Source organism: Mauremys mutica, chromosome 15, assembly GCF_020497125.1.
Source record: "Mauremys mutica isolate MM-2020 ecotype Southern chromosome 15, ASM2049712v1, whole genome shotgun sequence".
In the NCBI taxonomy this organism is placed as follows: domain Eukaryota; kingdom Metazoa; phylum Chordata; order Testudines; family Geoemydidae; genus Mauremys; species Mauremys mutica.
In genome coordinates this window covers 877,228-892,421 of record NC_059086.1, presented here as the reverse complement: position 1 = coordinate 892,421, position 15,194 = coordinate 877,228, and the positions used below count along the sequence as shown (strand labels likewise).

The 15,194-nt window shown below is 68.5% G+C and overlaps 2 protein-coding genes across 2 annotated transcripts; one reads left to right on the top strand and one right to left on the bottom strand.

The window, feature by feature from the left end:
• The first annotated feature begins 5,434 nt into the window (after positions 1-5,434).
• YIF1B (Yip1 interacting factor homolog B, membrane trafficking protein) lies at positions 5,435-11,078 on the top strand. Its single transcript, XM_044989136.1, has 8 exons — positions 5,435-5,586; positions 6,394-6,596; positions 6,784-6,888; positions 7,617-7,695; positions 8,272-8,329; positions 8,982-9,137; positions 9,524-9,617; positions 9,959-11,078. Exons 1-8 carry the CDS (start codon positions 5,565-5,567, stop codon positions 10,112-10,114), a joined length of 873 nt encoding a protein of 290 aa, XP_044845071.1. The 5' UTR covers positions 5,435-5,564; the 3' UTR covers positions 10,115-11,078.
• A 364-nt stretch (positions 11,079-11,442) lies between these two features.
• Positions 11,443-14,910, bottom strand: C15H19orf33 (chromosome 15 C19orf33 homolog). The gene is made up of 4 exons (XM_044989137.1): positions 14,697-14,910; positions 14,057-14,136; positions 13,764-13,832; positions 11,443-11,702 (listed from the first exon to the last, which is right to left on the bottom strand). The coding sequence occupies exons 1-4, from the start codon at positions 14,716-14,718 to the stop codon at positions 11,595-11,597; spliced, it is 279 nt and encodes a 92-aa protein (XP_044845072.1). The 5' UTR covers positions 14,719-14,910; the 3' UTR covers positions 11,443-11,594.
• Positions 14,911-15,194: the final 284 nt, after the last annotated feature.

Here is a 15,194-nt window from a genome sequence, read left to right as displayed (position 1 = left end):
CCTCGGGGGACCCGAGGGGATTCCCCGGGGGGAGGCGGATTCCAAGGCCAGGCCGTGCGGAGTACATAGGGTATGGGGCGGTCTCGCTCTCTCTCACACACTCACACTCACACACACACAGACTCTCTTTGCAGGCAGGATCAGCGGCTCAGGGGTGACCTGCTGGGTGCCAGTGGGACCCCAGTGGCCGGGTTGCTACAAACAGTCGTTTTCCCTGCGTTGTTACTCACACACTCCTGTCAAGGGCTGGGACTAGGCCACTTCCACCTTGATTGAACTGGCTCCGTAGCACCGACCCCCACTTGGGAAGGCAGCTCCCCTGTTTCATGTGCTGTGTATTGACACCTGCTACTGTACGTTCCCCTCCAGGCGGCTGAGGACGTGGGTTCTAGCCCAGGAAAGCTTGTGCCCAAATAAATGTGAGTCTCTAAGGTGCCACAAGGCCTCCTGGCTGTTTCCAGTGGTACCCTCTGACTCCCCCCGTTCCCTGACCTGTGCAGTCTGGGCCTGGCTCTGGTCTCAGGCACCAGGTAAATTGGGAGTGGAGCAGCTGAGGTCAGTGAAATTGCACCAGGGTAAAACTGGTGCAGGTGGGAGGAGATTCAGGCCTGGGTGTTCTGATCTTCTGACCGAGCTTTGTCCCTGTGTAACCCCCTTCCCCTCTCTTCATCCTCTCAGGCTGCTGAGCAATTGGGGGGGGGGGGGCAGGGACCCTGCCCTAGCATCCTTGCAGTGCAGCGTGGAGTGAACCATGCCCTGCTGATAACGCCGCGTTCCTGCTCCAGGGCTTGGGCTGAGGTCCCAGCTGGGCCAGGCCAGGCCAGCACAAGCTGCAAAGCGAACCCAGCCCAGGGATTTGGTGGGTCACGAGGACGGAGCCTGTATGCACCGGGCAGCCTGGAAGAGGAGCGGGCAAAGGGAGCTGCCAGGAGCGGGACTGGCAGGGGGTGCAGGAGGGAGGGCGGGGAAGCCAGTGCTGGGGTGCCTGTGTATCCCAGCAGCACCATGGGGCACGTCCCCTCCCCTCTGTCCCCAGTAACGCTGAGGCTGCTGGAGCTTTTCAAAGCGTCCTAAGGAACCTAGCGCCCAATTCCCAACCCCCAGGCAGCTTCGAAAATCCCAGTCCAAAGTCACTGTCTGAACAAAACACGCAGAGGAACCAACTTGACCCCGGGGGAAGGAGGGACAGGGGCCCGGGGAGCAGGTCACAGTCCTCATCCCTCTGCCATCGGCCCCTCACACTGCAGATTGCGCCGTCTGGGCCAGAGCCACCTACCAGGAAAGCCCAGCTTGGGCAGCGCTTGTAAGGAACTATCCTTCGATCTGTCCTGGGGGCCCCCAGGGGTGTCATGACCCTGGGGAGGGGGTCCCTGACTGAGCCTGACAGGAACTCACGTCACCTGACTCAGACTGGAGGGTGGTGGCTGGTTAAAGTCTAGGAGCCTTTCACAGAGGTGCAGCCCCCGCCCCCTGCCTCGCATCACACATTCTAGGGCCTAGTGGGCAACCGTTGGGCTCATTATCCCCTGCAGGGGTCACTGGGCACTGTCTGGCTCAGACCAAGCCGGCGTGTGGACCGGCCCAGCACACGGCCTCCCAGCCCTCAGTGCACGGCCCGGTTCGTAGCCGGCGCCCGGCACAGCTGTAGCGCTGGCCTGCGTGACACTAAAACACAAGGGGGAGCACAAACCGCACCGCGCCAGCAGCTGGGCCAAACACCAGGTCAGCTCGGGGACCGTCTACACTAGGAAATGAGCTGGACCCAGCTACGCCCCCAGGGCAGGGGTGTGAGTGTAACACACTTAAACCAACTTACCCACCCCACCTTGGAGACAGCGTCCGGGGAAGGGAGGAGAGTCCGGCCAACCTAGCTGCAGCTCTGGGGAGGTGGGCACGGGTAGTGCCACCGCAGCCAAGCCCTACGCAGAGCAGGCAGTGGGCGTTAGCAGGTGTTAACCTCGAATCAGGGCACTGGAGGAGCCGTCATGAGGCCACAGTCTGTGCACAGGGGCTGGTTTCCCTGTGGTGCCATGCCTGTGCCACCACCCTGCTCACGGAGGCCCTGCTGGGCTCCCCCTGGGTGAAGCCATTTCCCACTGCAGGGGCCTGGGCTCTGACCTGCCTGAGCACATCTCCCTTCAGTTGCTTGCCGGGAAACAATCAAGATAAAGAGCTGAAGCAGCATCCCCCAGCCCATGCCATCCCCCAGCCGCCAGGCTGGCCCTTTGAAATGCAGACAGCCTGGAGAGCTGTGAACAGAGGAGCCAGGGCCTGCAAAGCTTGGCAATTAAGCTCAGAAATGGGCATGAAAGGCTCTGTGCTTACCGGCCGGGCGGCCACTCAGCACTTATAGAAATGTTAATTGGGATTTGATAAGTTCAAGTGAAGCCCTGTTCAGACCAAGGAGGTGATGGAAACTCAGGTAAATGAGGAGTTTTCAGTTTGTGACTCACTATTTTAAGTTTCCTCTTTTCACCTAAAAAGAGGAAGCTGTAATGCCCCTAAAACCCTTCACAGCGGCGCCCCTTGTGGGCTGGAGTTCGGGGGAACTTCCCTGTGGGTGCAGGGTCGGGAATGCTCCACTGCAGGCGTTTTCACCTCCTCCACGGTCCATTGGACTCCCAGCAGCGGCTACCAGCCATTGCTGGAGAAGGGCTAATGGGCTAGGTAGACTCCAGGCCTGACCCGGCCAGGGGGGCTCCAGGCACCAGCACGCCAAGGTGCCTGGGGCGGCAAGCCATGGGGGGCTGTCTGCCGGTCGCAGCCTGCAGACGGTCTGCTGGTCCCGCGGCTTTGGCAGACCTCCCGCAGGCTGCCGCTGAATCCGCGGGACCGGGGACCTCCCGCAGGCTGCCGCCGAATCCGCGGGACCGGGGACCTCCCGCAGGCTGCCGCCGAAGGCAGCCTGCCTGCCGTGCTTGGGGCGGCAAAATGCCTAGAGCCGCCCCTGGACCCAGCCTCACAGTTCCTATGAGAACGGAGGAAACCCCTCGTATCACCACCAAGGGGGTGAGTATTGGACCGAACCTGCTATTTTCAAGCAGCATCAGATCGAAGGTTCGATCTGGCACCTCTGCCTGTCTTCCCCGACCTGGGGCTCACAGGAACCACCTCAGTCAATCCCCTCCAACTAGGAGCTTGCGTGTATAATGCAGGCGGAGCCAATGTGCTGCCCAGACACTCAGGCTACAGAAACACCAGGTCCCAGCTTGCAATGCTCCTGCTTGACCCAACTGCCAGAACCCAGCGAGGCCCAGCAAACGGCATTCCAGCCTGAGCTGAGGGCTGCCGCCTATGGAGATACCAGTCCCAGCATGCCTCGCTGCACTGTATGGCGTGAGCCGGGCCTGGGGAGGCGGCAGTCCCAGCATGCCTCGCTGCACTGTATGGCGTGAGCCGGGCCTGGGGAGGCGTCAGTCCCAGCGTGCCTCGCTGCACTGTATGGCGTGAGCCGGGCCTGGGGAGGCGGCAGTCCCAGCGTGCCTCGCTGCACTGTATGGCGTGAGCCGGGCCTGTGGAGGCGGCAGTCCCAGCGTGCCTCGCTGCACTGTACGGCGTGAGCCGGGCCTGGGGAGGCGGCAGTCCCAGCGTGCCTCGCTGCACTGTATGGCGTGAGCCGGGCCTGTGGAGGCGGCAGTCCCAGCGTGCCTCGCTGCACTGTACGGCGTGAGCCGGGCCTGGGGAGGCGGCAGTCCCAGCGTGCCTCGCTGCACTGTACGGCGTGAGCCGGGTCCTGCGGAGGCGGCAGTCCCAGCGTGCCTCGCTGCACTGTACGGCGTGAGCCGGGCCTGGGGAGGCGTCAGTCCCAGCGTGCCTCGCTGCACTGTATGGCGTGAGCCGGGTCCTGCGGAGGCGGCAGTCCCAGCGTGCCTCGCTGCACTGTACGGCGTGAGCCGGGCCTGGGGAGGCGGCAGTCCCAGCATGCCTCGCTGCACTGTACGGCGTGAGCCGGGTCCTGCGGAGGCGGCAGTCCCAGCGTGCCTCGCTGCACTGTACGGCGTGAGCCGGGCCTGGGGAGGCGGCAGTCCCAGCGTGCCTCGCTGCACTGTACGGCGTGAGCCGGGCCTGGGGAGGCGGCAGTCCCAGCGTGCCTCGCTGCACTGTACGGCGTGAGCCGGGTCCTGCGGAGGCGGCAGTCCCAGCATGCCTCGCTGCACTGTACGGCGTGAGCCGGGCCTGGGGAGGCGGCAGTCCCAGCGTGCCTCGCTGCACTGTACGGCGTGAGCCGGGCCTGGGGAGGCGGCAGTCCCAGCGTGCCTCGCTGCACTGTACGGCGTGAGCCGGGCCTGGGGAGGCGGCAGTCCCAGCGTGCCTCGCTGCACTGTATGGCGGGAGCCGGGCCTGGGGAGGCGGCAGTCCCAGCGTGCCTCGCTGCACTGTACGGCGTGAGCCGGGTCCTGCGGAGGCGGCAGTCCCAGCGTGCCTCGCTGCACTGTACGGCGTGAGCCGGGCCTGGGGAGGCGGCAGTCCCAGCATGCCTCGCTGCACTGTACGGCGTGAGCCGGGCCTGGGGAGGCGGCAGTCCCAGCGTGCCTCGCTGCACTGTACGGCGTGAGCCGGGCCTGGGGAGGCGGCAGTCCCAGCGTGCCTCGCTGCACTGTACGGCGTGAGCCGGGCCTGGGGAGGCGGCAGTCCCAGCGTGCCTCGCTGCACTGTATGGCGGGAGCCGGGCCTGGGGAGGCGGCAGTCCCAGCGTGCCTCGCTGCACTGTACGGCGTGAGCCGGGCCTGGGGAGGCGGCAGTCCCAGCGTGCCTCGCTGCACTGTACGGCGTGAGCCGGGCCTGGGGAGGCGGCAGTCCCAGCATGCCTCGCTGCACTGTACGGCGTGAGCCGGGCCTGGGGAGGCGGCAGTCCCAGCGTGCCTTGCTGCAGGGGGCGGCTGCACGCTCAGGGTGCCCTGTCGGGGTGTGGGGGCTCGTGAGCTCTGGGGCTGGCTGGGCCCGGCGGGGGCTGCGGGCTCTGGGGCCGGGCGCCCTGCCGCACGGGCAGCCTTAGGCCCCAGGCCCAGGTTCCCACCGCCAGGGCCGGCCCCTGCCCCGCAGGGCCCAGTTGACGCCCAGGCTGGGAGGGAGACTCCAGCCACGCGGGGTCCCAGCTCCAGGCCCTGGCGGGAGGGGCGCGCCTGGTCCTGGGCCTGCAGCACTGGGGAAAGCCTGAGCTTGAGTAACCGGCCGCCATCTTGGAAAGGGGCAGCGAATGGGACTTGCAGCCACGTGACTGCCCCGCAGTCGCCATCTTGGTCAGGGGGCGGCACTTCTGGTCACGCGACCATTCATGCAACGCAGCGTCTTGGCAACGTGACGTTCCGGCGCATTGTCAAACGCACGCGCTACGACACCGCGCCAGGCAACGGGCCCCCGGCTGTTGCCCAATGAGCGCGGCGGCGGGCCGGCACGTGACGCGTCTCCCCGACCCGTGATTGGCAGGGCAGCGTCGACGAGCGCTGATTGGCAGCGATGGCGGATAGTGCCGTTTTCCGACTGGTCGGTTGGCCCTAAGTGGGCGGGGCTTCGATTAAAGCGGCTGCGGGGCGCGGGTGACAGATCCCCAGGAGCGGAGCAAGATGAACCCGGACGGCGGCCCCGGTGGGGGGAGGGGTCTGGAGTCCAGGGCAGGGGGAGGGGCAGGGGGTCCAGAGCCCGGCGGGGGCGGGGGAGGTTCGGGGGGGGGCTGGAGCCCGGCGGGGGCGGGGGAGGCTCGGGGGGGGGTCCAGAGCCCGGCGGGGGGAGGGGGGCTCGGGGGGGGGGCCAGAGCCCGGCGGGGGCGGGGGGGGTTCGGGGGGGGGGCTGGAGCCCGGCGGGGGGAGGGGGGCTCAGGGGGGGGTCCGGAGCCCGGCGGGGGCGGGGGAGGCTCGGGGGGGGGGGTCCGGAGCCCGGCGGGGGCGGGGGAGGCGCGGGGGGGGGGGGCCGGAGCCCGGCGGGGGCGGGGGGGGGTCGGGGGGGGGGTCCGGAGCCCGGCGGGGGAGGCTCGGGGGGGGGTCCGGAGCCCGGCGGGGGAGGCTCGGGGGGGGGTCCGGAGGCCGGCGGGGGAGGCTCGGGGGGGGGGTCCGGAGCCCGGCGGGGGGAGGGGGGCTCGGGGGGGCTGGAGCCCGGCGGGGGCGGGGGGGGCTCGGGGGGGGGCCGGAGCCCGGCTCGGGGGGTGCAGGGGGGGGTCCGGGTCAGTTCCCTGCCGCGGCCTCTGGTGGTTGCTGCCTCCCAGCCCGTGGGGGGGGGCGCTTGGGGTGTCTCGGGGCCCCCCCGTGGGCGGTGTCGCTGGAGCCCCCCCCCCCGTGGGCCCGCGGCAGAAGGGGCTGCGCAGAGGCAGCGTCTCCGGCCCCTCAGCAGCTCGCTGGGGGGGAGCCCCCCTGTGCCAGGTCCCATCGCCCCAACTCACCTGCCGTCTCCCTCCCGCAGCCTCCAAGCGCCGGCTGCCGGCCGCCAGCGTGGCCAGCCCTCACCAGCTCTTCGAGGACACCAGCGCCGGCGCCCTGGGCAGGGGCTACGCTGCCCAGCAGCCCCCCGCTGCGGGCTCCTTCCTGGCCGAGCCCGTCTCCAGCTTCGCCGTGGCCTACGGCACCACCCTGGCCAGCCAGGGCAAGGAGATCGTCGACAGGAATGTGAGTGGGGCCGGGGCAGATGTCCCCACCCCACAGCGCGGCCTCCACTTCGTCCCGCTGCTGCGATAGAGCCAGGGGCTGCGTCTCTCTGACCTGCCCTCTCCTTGTGATGCCCCTGCTCTGCCCTTGGTGCGGGACCCCCCAGCCGCCCCACCCCGTGCCCTGAACTGCTTTTCTCTCCTTGCAGATTGACCGCTTCATCCCCGTGACCAAGCTGAAATATTACTTTGCTGTGGACACCGTCTATGTGGGCAGGAAGCTGGGGCTGCTTCTCTTCCCGTTCATGCACCAGGTGAGCCCAGAAAGGCTGAACCTGGCTGGGTAACCGGAGCCACGGCCTTGTTCATCAGCAGGTGGGTGATGGGTGTTGCAAAGGGCTCTTTGGCCTGAAAACTTTAAATGGAGGATTGAAGAGTCCAGGACGTCACCGCCACCATCCACCACCAAAATCAGCCGGCTCCTAAGTCTGAGCGGTGCCCCAAAGGGACTCCTGCAATCACATACCTCCTGCGCATACAGGGTCATGTGTGTCGCCCCATCCAGAGCCAGTCTGACTCCACAGGGCCGTTCTGCAGCCCCTTACAACCACTCTGCTGTAGAGTTACACCCATGGGAGGGGGGCACTGGCGGCACGGCCGTGCTGCCGGCAGGACTCAGGGCGATGCAGCACCCCCAGACCCGCACTTTCCACTACATGTGTCTGATGAAGTGGGTATTCACCCACGAAAGCTCATGCTCCAATACGTCTGTTAGTCCATAAGGTGCCACAGGACGCTTTGCTGCTTTTACACTGCATAAGTGACTCTCCAGTGCAGGGCGATTGGCCCCAGGGCGCTGGCTCCTGGTTGCTGAGCGCTGCACCGAGGGACGCTCGCTGGGTGGCCTGGCTGGCTCGTTCCGTGAGGCTGGTTCGGGAGGATGGGCACCATGCAGAGATTGCCCTCCCTTGCCAGCTCACTCCTTCTGGCTCTGCAGCAGCTGGGTGTCTGGGGTTCCCCTCACAGGAGTGTCTCTTGGCAGGACTGGCAGGTGCGATACCAGCAGGACACGCCCGTAGCACCCCGGTTTGACATCAACGCCCCTGATCTCTACATCCCAGGTACCTCGCTGGGCAGCAGAGCGTGGTCTGTTGACCCCGTGCAGAGGGTGGGTCTCGTCCTTCCAGACAGGCTTGTAGGCTGAGTCCCGCAGACCCCAGCCATGCAAATTGCAGCGCTGGGTGTTATGGCCTGACTTTTGGGGGTGTTTGCATGGGGGGTCGAAAGTCGCGCAGGTCACCGTGGATATAAATAAACCGATCACAAACTGAGCAGGCACAGGGATTGGTTTCCTCCCTGAAACCTTCCCTGGTTTCCGAGGCCTTGTCTACGGGAGGCAGCTGAGCAGCCTGGCCACGGTGGAGGGATTATTCTGCTGCCACTAGGCTGCTAACTCCTTGTGAGGCTCTCTCCGGGAGTAAAGGACGCAGAATTACTCTCTCCCCCATCTCGGAGTTTCCTGTGGGCATTGGCAGCCCTCTCAGCCCTGCTAGTAGCCCAGGTTGGCATCTCGCATGTGCCCTTTCAGGGAGATCTATGCGTTCCCTATCCCATAGGCCGGGCCGGGCCGGAACGGTCCCCACCGCATGGGAGCACTGAGTCTGGGACTTACCAGCTTGTGTCTCTTTCCTTCGCAGTCATGGCTTTCATCACGTACATCCTGGTGGCTGGCTTAGCGCTGGGGACCCAGAACAGGTGAGGACGTTGCTCCCCAGGTACAGCAGCAGCCTTGGGTCTCTGCTCTCCTGAGGACTCGCATCTGCCCCGTCTGCGTGTGGTTCTCGCCGAGCTCTGGGGCGCAGCAGCCTCGTGCTGGGGGGTGGGTTTGTGTCCGTCACAAAGAAGCTTCTTCCCCACACTCTGCACCTGCTGCGGCCGGGACACGGCTGAGCTTGGGGCTGAGGCACCAAAGATCAGGCTGATCCATGTGAACAAAAGCTTCACCAGGGTAAAACTGGCGCCTGCCAAGTGTCCGCATCCTGTCCAGGAATGCCCTCCAGGTGGGGGGACCCCAGCCTGAACCGGCCCCACCTTCCCAGGAGTCTCAGTTGGGAACGCCCTGTTCCTGTTCCTGGAGGAGACAGGTCTGTGGTGGCCTGTAGCCAGCAGTACAGGCGCTTTCTGCGTCTCTCCGTGCCCAGAGGGAGGCCGTGGGGTCAGCCTGACCCTGCTGCTGGTGCCCCGCGCTCCCCTGGGCGCTGGCTGCATGGGAAGGGTTGTAGGTTCTGCTGCCAGCAGATGGCAAAGGAGGCTGCCAGGAACTTGCCCGTCTGCAGGCTGATGCCCTTTGACCCCCCCCCGTCCCAGCTGGCGCCCTTTGACCCTCCTGACCCCTGTGCGAATGCAGGTTTTCTCCCGACATCCTGGGCTTACAGGCCAGCTCGGCCCTGGCCTGGCTGATTGTGGAGGTGCTGGCCACCCTGCTGAGCCTCTACCTGGTGACTGTGAACACGGACCTCACCACCATCGACCTCGTCGCCTTCTCGGGGTACAAGTACGTCGGGTGAGTGCTGGCCCCTCCCCGGCCTGGAGCTGCAACCACTGCACTCGAATGGGGGGAGGAGGCCAGTCCTGTGCCCGCTAGGGGAGCATGAGCGGCAGAGAGGCTGGGATCTCCTGGGAGACCCGGCTGGAGCAGCGCTCTGGTGCCGGCAGACATGCTGTGTGCAGAGTTAACAGGGGCGCGACTCGGGTGTGGGTCCAGACCCCTCAAATGAGATTGGGGCTAGGGGATGCGTTTGGGAACATATCCCTGCCCCCACCCTGTGAGTGACGCTGCCACAGTGGGGTGCTGCCCGAGGGCCCTGGCATGGCAGGGGGGTGCTGGGGGCATGGCAGGGCTCGGGGTGGCACCCCAGACCCGCTCACTTCATGCCTCTCCTGTGGTAGGATGATTGTCGGCATCGTGTCCGGCCTGCTCTTCGGCAAGACCGGCTACTACCTGCTGCTCAGCTGGTGCTGCCTGTCCATCTTTGTCTTCATGGTAAGAGCCGGTCGCGGCAGTCAGGGCCTGGGCCGGCCGCGGCTCTGGGGCAGGCGGCCTGGATCAGTCCCTGGGAGGGAGGGAGGGTGGGTGTCTAGCTCTGGGCTGCAGTGTCTGGGGCCGGGCCCCATGGTACCAGCTTCTCCCCTGCACTTCCTGTCCGGATGCAGGAGCCGAGGAGAGGGTCCCATGCCAGGCCCTTGTCCTGGAGACCAATGGGCGAGCGGTGCCCAGCACGTTGGGCTCAGACCGCTGGGTGGGGAAGAGGTGGCAGCATGTGGCTAGTGGCCCAGGGCTGCTCCCGCCAGGCCCTGGCCCAGCGCTCTCCCCTCTCCCCCCAGATCAGGACGCTGCGGCTGAAGATCCTGTCGGAGGCGGCTGCGGAGGGTGTGCTGGTGCGGGGGGCCAAGAACCAGCTGCGCATGTACCTCACCATGGCCATCGCCGCCCTGCAGCCGCTCTTCATGTACTGGCTGACCTTCCACCTGGTCAGGTGACGGGGCCTCCCCGCTGCCCCCCCCCCCTCCAGCTGCCCGGACCCGGCCCCTGGCGCCCCAGGCCCAGCCGGGCTCCCTGCCTGGGCCTGTTCACAGCCAGGCTGACGGCGGGCGTCAAACAAGGCCGTGTCCGCTCCGGCTTGGGCTGCGGTGCCGTCCTCGTGTTAGGGCTGGGGGTGGGGGGGGGGAGTCTGTGTGAGCGGCTCCCGGCCAGGATCTGGGGGGGTCCCTCTCTGATGGGTTTAGCCACTGCAGGGTTTTGTTGAAGGGCCTCTGACCCCAACCTGGGGTATGGAAGGGAGGGTGTCCCCTCCCCCTGGCAGCGGGGGAGGCAGCTGGAGCTTGGCTTGTCTCTGGGACCAACGTGGGAGATGCCAGGCTCTGCCCTGGCAGTGTCGGTGGAGGGGGGGACCCTCCGCTGGGCAGTGTCTGGGGGGCGGGGGTGTCCCTTACCCTGCAGTGTCTCCTCCAGCCGGGCCGTGAGGAACCTGCCTGGAGTCCTGTACGCACCAGCCCTGCCCCCTGCCCGCTTCTGCACCAAGCTGGGGTGCTGCTGGTTTTGCGTGTGAAATGCCTGGCGCCGCCCCCATCTCCAGGCTGGGCAGAGCCGGGCCAGCACTCGGGGGGCTGCTGGGTGCACGGCCCACCGGCCATTTTGAACCAGCCGCTGTTCTTTGGTTTCTGGTGGGGCTGGGGGTGGGGCAGCGGGCGCCAGTCTTGCCCTGAACGCTGCCTTCGGGCTGGCTTCCTGCAGCTCCCGCTAATGCCTGAGCAGGCCCCCCGCCCCCCCGGGGCATGTGAATGCATGTGCGCTGCTGCCTGGTGCTTTCTCAGTATTACTGTGCTGCTGCTGCTGCTGGGGGGCAGGCCTGCCTCGCCAGGGCCCACGGGGGCTGCATGCGCCTGAGGGCCCCCCCCCCCAACGCCTGTACCCACAACAAGCCAATAAACAGCCGTGATGGTGGCTCTGTGTGCTGGCTTCACTGGGGCCTTGCTCAGTGCATGGGGGGCACCCCAGGGAGGCTCCCTGCCCCCCGGAGAGCAATCGGAGCAGCCCCGAGGGCACCAGCGCCCGGGTGCTGTCCACACTGGAGCTGGCTTGGCACACGCCAGCTCTGCTGTGCCCAGGCAGGAGGCTGCAGAGCCTGGAGCCGCCCCCCTCCCCCTCCCCGGGGCCACCTGCCAAGCGGCCGTTCCCTTCCCCGCAGGTGGGGCTGAGAGCAGCTCCTGCCCCTCCAGAACCTGTTCTGGGGCTCCGGCCGCACCTGGAGGAAGCTCCCGCTCGTTAGCTCGGGCTAATCAGCCCCACAGCGCCTGCAGGGCAAGGCTGGGTCGGAGCTTGTTTATTTCAATGAAGGCTCCAAAGGGCAGGCTCCCAAGATACCAGCCGACGGCCGCGGGTGCCAGGCTGAGCCGCCGGGTCTCTGCCCAGATCCAGGGGTGGAGTCTGGGTGAGACGCGGCCGGGCCTGGCGCTGCCATCAGTGGCTCTTCTTCTCCTTGGACTTCTCCTTCTTCTCCTTCTTCTCCTTCTCCTTGTTCAGCTTCTTCTTCTTCTTCTCCTTGTGCACGTGGCCTGGGCCGTGGGGCTGGAGGAGAGCGCGGGGGGGTTAGCGGGGGAGGCAGGGCCATGGGGCTGGAGGAGAGCGCGGGGGGGTGGTTAGCGGGGCAGGGCCGTGGGGCTGAAGCACAGAGTGGGGGAGTTAGCGGGGGGGGCAGGGCCGTGGGGCTGGAGGAGAGCGCGGGGGGGTTAGCGGGGGAGGCAGGGCCATGGGGCTGGAGGAGAGCGCGGGGGGGTTAGCGGGGGAGGCAGGGCCATGGGGCTGGAGGAGAGCGCGGGGGGGTGGTTAGCGGGGCAGGGCCATGGGGCTGAAGCACAGAGTGGGGGAGATAGCGGGGGGGGCAGGGCCGTGGGGCTGAAGCACAGAGTGGGGGAGATAGCAGGGGGGGGCAGGGCCGTGGGGCTGGAGGAGAGCGCGGGGGGGTGGTTAGCGAGGCAGGGCCGTGGGGCTGGAGCACAGAGTGGGGGAGATAGCGGGGGGGGCAGGGCCGTGGGGCTGGAGGAGAGCGCGGGGGGGTTAGCGGGGGAGGCAGGGCCATGGGGCTGGAGGAGAGCGCGGGGGGGTTAGCGGGGGAGGCAGGGCCATGGGGCTGGAGCACAGAGTGGGGGGGTTAGCGGGGGAGGCAGGGCCATGGGGCTGGAGGAGAGCGCGGGGGGGTGGTTAGCGGGGCAGGGCCATGGGGCTGAAGCACAGAGTGGGGGAGATAGCAGGGGGGCAGGGCCGTGGGGCTGGAGGAGAGCGCGGGGGGGTGGTTAGCGAGGCAGGGCCGTGGGGCTGGAGCACAGAGTGGGGGAGATAGCGGGGGGGGCAGGGCCGTGGGGCTGGAGGAGAGCGCGGGGGGGTTAGCGGGGCAGGGCCGTGGGGCTGGAGCAGAGAGTGGGGGAGATAGCGGGGGGGGCAGGGCCGTGGGGCTGGAGGAGAGCGCGGGGGGGTTAGCGGGGGAGGCAGGGCCATGGGGCTGGAGGAGAGCGCGGGGGGGTGGTTAGCGGGGCAGGGCCGTGGGGCTGGAGCACAGAGTGGGGGAGTTAGCGGGGGGGGGCAGGGCCGTGGGGCTGGAGGAGAGCGTGGGGGGGGTTAGCGCCAACTGCCCTCTGCAGCCAGTCCCCAGCCCTGCCCGGGGACTGTGGGTCCCGCCGGTCCCGCCCTGCCCGGGGACTCTGGGTCCCGCCCTGCCTGGGGCCTGTGGGTCCCAGCTCTGCCCGGGGGTTGTGGGTCCCGCAGGTCCCACCCTGCCGGGGACTCAGGGTCCCGCCATGCCTGGGGCCTGTGGGTCCCATGGGTCCTGCCCTGCCTTGGGGCTGTGGGTCCCGCCCTGCCTGCAGCAGACTGGATTCGAGCCCCAGGCTGGGCCGACGGGTGCAAACAGCCCTGTGGTTAGCAGTGTGTGGGGCAGCGGTTAGCAGTGTGTGGGGCAGCGTGTGGGGCAGCGGTTAGCAGCGTGTGGGGCAGTGTGTGGGGCAGCGGTTAGCAGTGTGTGGGGCAGCGGTTAGCAGCGTGTGGGGCAGGGTTAGCAGTGTGTGGGGCAGCGTGTGGGGCAGGGTTAGCAGTGTGTGGGGCAGCGTGTGGGGCAGCGGTTAGCAGCGTGTGGGGCAGCGGTTAGTGTGTGGGGCAGTGTGTGGGGCAGCGGTTAGCAGTGTGTGGGGCAGGGTTAGCAGTGTGTGGGGCAGCGTGTGGGGCAGCGGTTAGCAGCGTGTGGGGCAGCGGTTAGCAGGGTGTGGGGCAGTGTGTGGGGCAGCGGTTAGCAGTGTGTGGGGCAGGGTGTGAGGCAGCGGTTAGCAGCGTGTGGGGCAGGGTTAGCAGTGTGTGGGGCAGCGGAGCCGCCAGGGGACCTGGGACGGCCCTTGGCAGCCAGCCGTGGCCCCCAGACCTGGGCAAACAGGGACGGGGGGCCAGGAACCAGGCTCCCACGCAGGGGCTGCTGGCCATGGACCCTCGCTGGCTGCTGGGGGGGCTCTCGGCACCTGGGTGAGGAATAGACCCCCCCCCCGGCGTGGGGCTAGGGAGAGAACCCAGGAGTCCTGGCTCCCTGCAATGGTGGCAGCAGGCCCCGGGGCAGGGCTGCTCAGGGGGGTCCTGCCCCCCCCCTACCTTGCCGTGGTGCCCCCCGTCGCTCTCACTGGAGCTGCTGCTGGAGTCCGAGGAGGATCCCGGCCCGTCCTGAGAGAGGCAAGAGGCTCAGCCTTGTCTGGGACCCGCCCCCCCCCCCCCGCAGGCCCGGGCCCCCCAGCATCGCAGCGTGGGGGTCCCAGCACGTCACGGGGAGGTGCCCCTCCCCCCCCAGCGACCCCCCAACACCCCCACTCCGGCGTGGGGAGGGGCGGGGCGGGGTCTAGTCTCTGCCCGTTACCAGAGCTGGGGGCCAGGCCCCATCCCCTCCTCACCTTGTGCTGGGGGGGCCCCGCGTGAGGCGGGTGCCCCCCCTCCTTCCCCGCCTCATGTTTCTTGGGGTCCGAGCCAGAAGCTGTGGGGCAGAGGGGAGCGTGTCAGGCCGCGCCCAGCCCGGCTGGGCCGCAGAAGCCCCCCGCCCCCATGGAATATGGGGCACAGGGGGGGGCCCGGGCCAGGCTGCTGGTGTCTCCCGCTCCCCCTCCACCGCAGCACCCAGCACCCGACCCCCAGCCCGGACCAGCTTGGGGGAGGCTCCCGGCCCCAGGGGTCTCTGCCAAGGAGGGGCCTGGGGGGGCTCTGGGCCCCAGGGGTCTCTGCTGGGGAGGGGCCTGGGGGGGCTCCTGGCCTGGGGGGGGTCTCTGCCCCAGGGGAGCTCGGGGGGGGGTGTTCCTGACACCTGCAGGGCTCTCTGCCTGGGGTGGGGCCTGGGGGGGCTCCTGACCCCTGTGGGGGGTCTCTGCCGGGGGGGCTAGGGGGAGCTCCGGGATGGCTCCCAGCCCCTGGGGTCTCTGCTGCGGGGTGGGGCTGGGGAGCTCGGGGGGGGGGGCTCCCGGCCCCTGGGGTCCCTGCCGGGGGGGGGGCTCGGGGGGGGGCTCCCGGCCCCTGGGGTCCCTGCCGGGGGTCCCCGCTCACCCGCCGCCCGGTTACAATCCATCCTGCTCCGCAGCCCGAGTCGCGGCCGGGCCGGGCCGGGCGGGGCTTTATGGGCAGCTCCAGGGCGGGACCGAGCGAACCTTGTGCCCGGCCCCCCCCGGCCCCCCCGGCTCTGCGTGCAAACGCCTCGCCCCAGCCTGGGGCTCAGCCTGGCACAGACGGGCGGGGGGAGAGAACCCAGGCGTCCGGGCTCCCCCCCTCCCCGAGCTGGGGAGAGAACCCAGGCGTCCGGGCTCCCCCCCCCTCCCCGAGCTGGGGAGAGAACCCAGGCGTCCGGGCTCCCAGCTCTCCTCGCCCCGCCTCGCCGAGCTGGGGAGAGAACCCAGGCGTCCGGGCTCCCAGCCCCCCCAGACTAGCGGTTCTCACACGGGGGGGGGGGGGGATCCCGGGCCTGGCGCCCGGGGCGAAGCCGAAGTCTGAGCGATGCAGCGTTGGGGGGCCCGGTGCCGTGGGGCGGGGCAGTGGCCGGGGAGTTTT

What these genes read in the sequence shown, in the direction of transcription:
- C15H19orf33 (XM_044989137.1), bottom strand. Translation starts at nt 14,718, where the DNA reads ATGGATTGTAACCGGGCGGCGG. An exon ending in GGATTGTAACCGGGCGGCGG is followed by an intron (nt 14,137 to 14,696) that starts GTGAGCGGGGAC and finishes TCTGCCCCACAG; the next exon opens with CTTCTGGCTCGGACCCCAAG. An exon ending in ACGGGGGGCACCACGGCAAG is followed by an intron (nt 11,703 to 13,763) that starts GTAGGGGGGGGG and finishes GCTCTCCTCCAG; the next exon opens with CCCCACGGCCCAGGCCACGT.
- YIF1B (XM_044989136.1), top strand. Translation starts at nt 5,565, where the DNA reads ATGAACCCGGACGGCGGCCCCG. An exon ending in GAACCCGGACGGCGGCCCCG is followed by an intron (nt 5,587 to 6,393) that starts GTGGGGGGAGGG and finishes TCCCTCCCGCAG; the next exon opens with CCTCCAAGCGCCGGCTGCCG. An exon ending in TCGGGGTACAAGTACGTCGG is followed by an intron (nt 9,138 to 9,523) that starts GTGAGTGCTGGC and finishes CTCCTGTGGTAG; the next exon opens with GATGATTGTCGGCATCGTGT.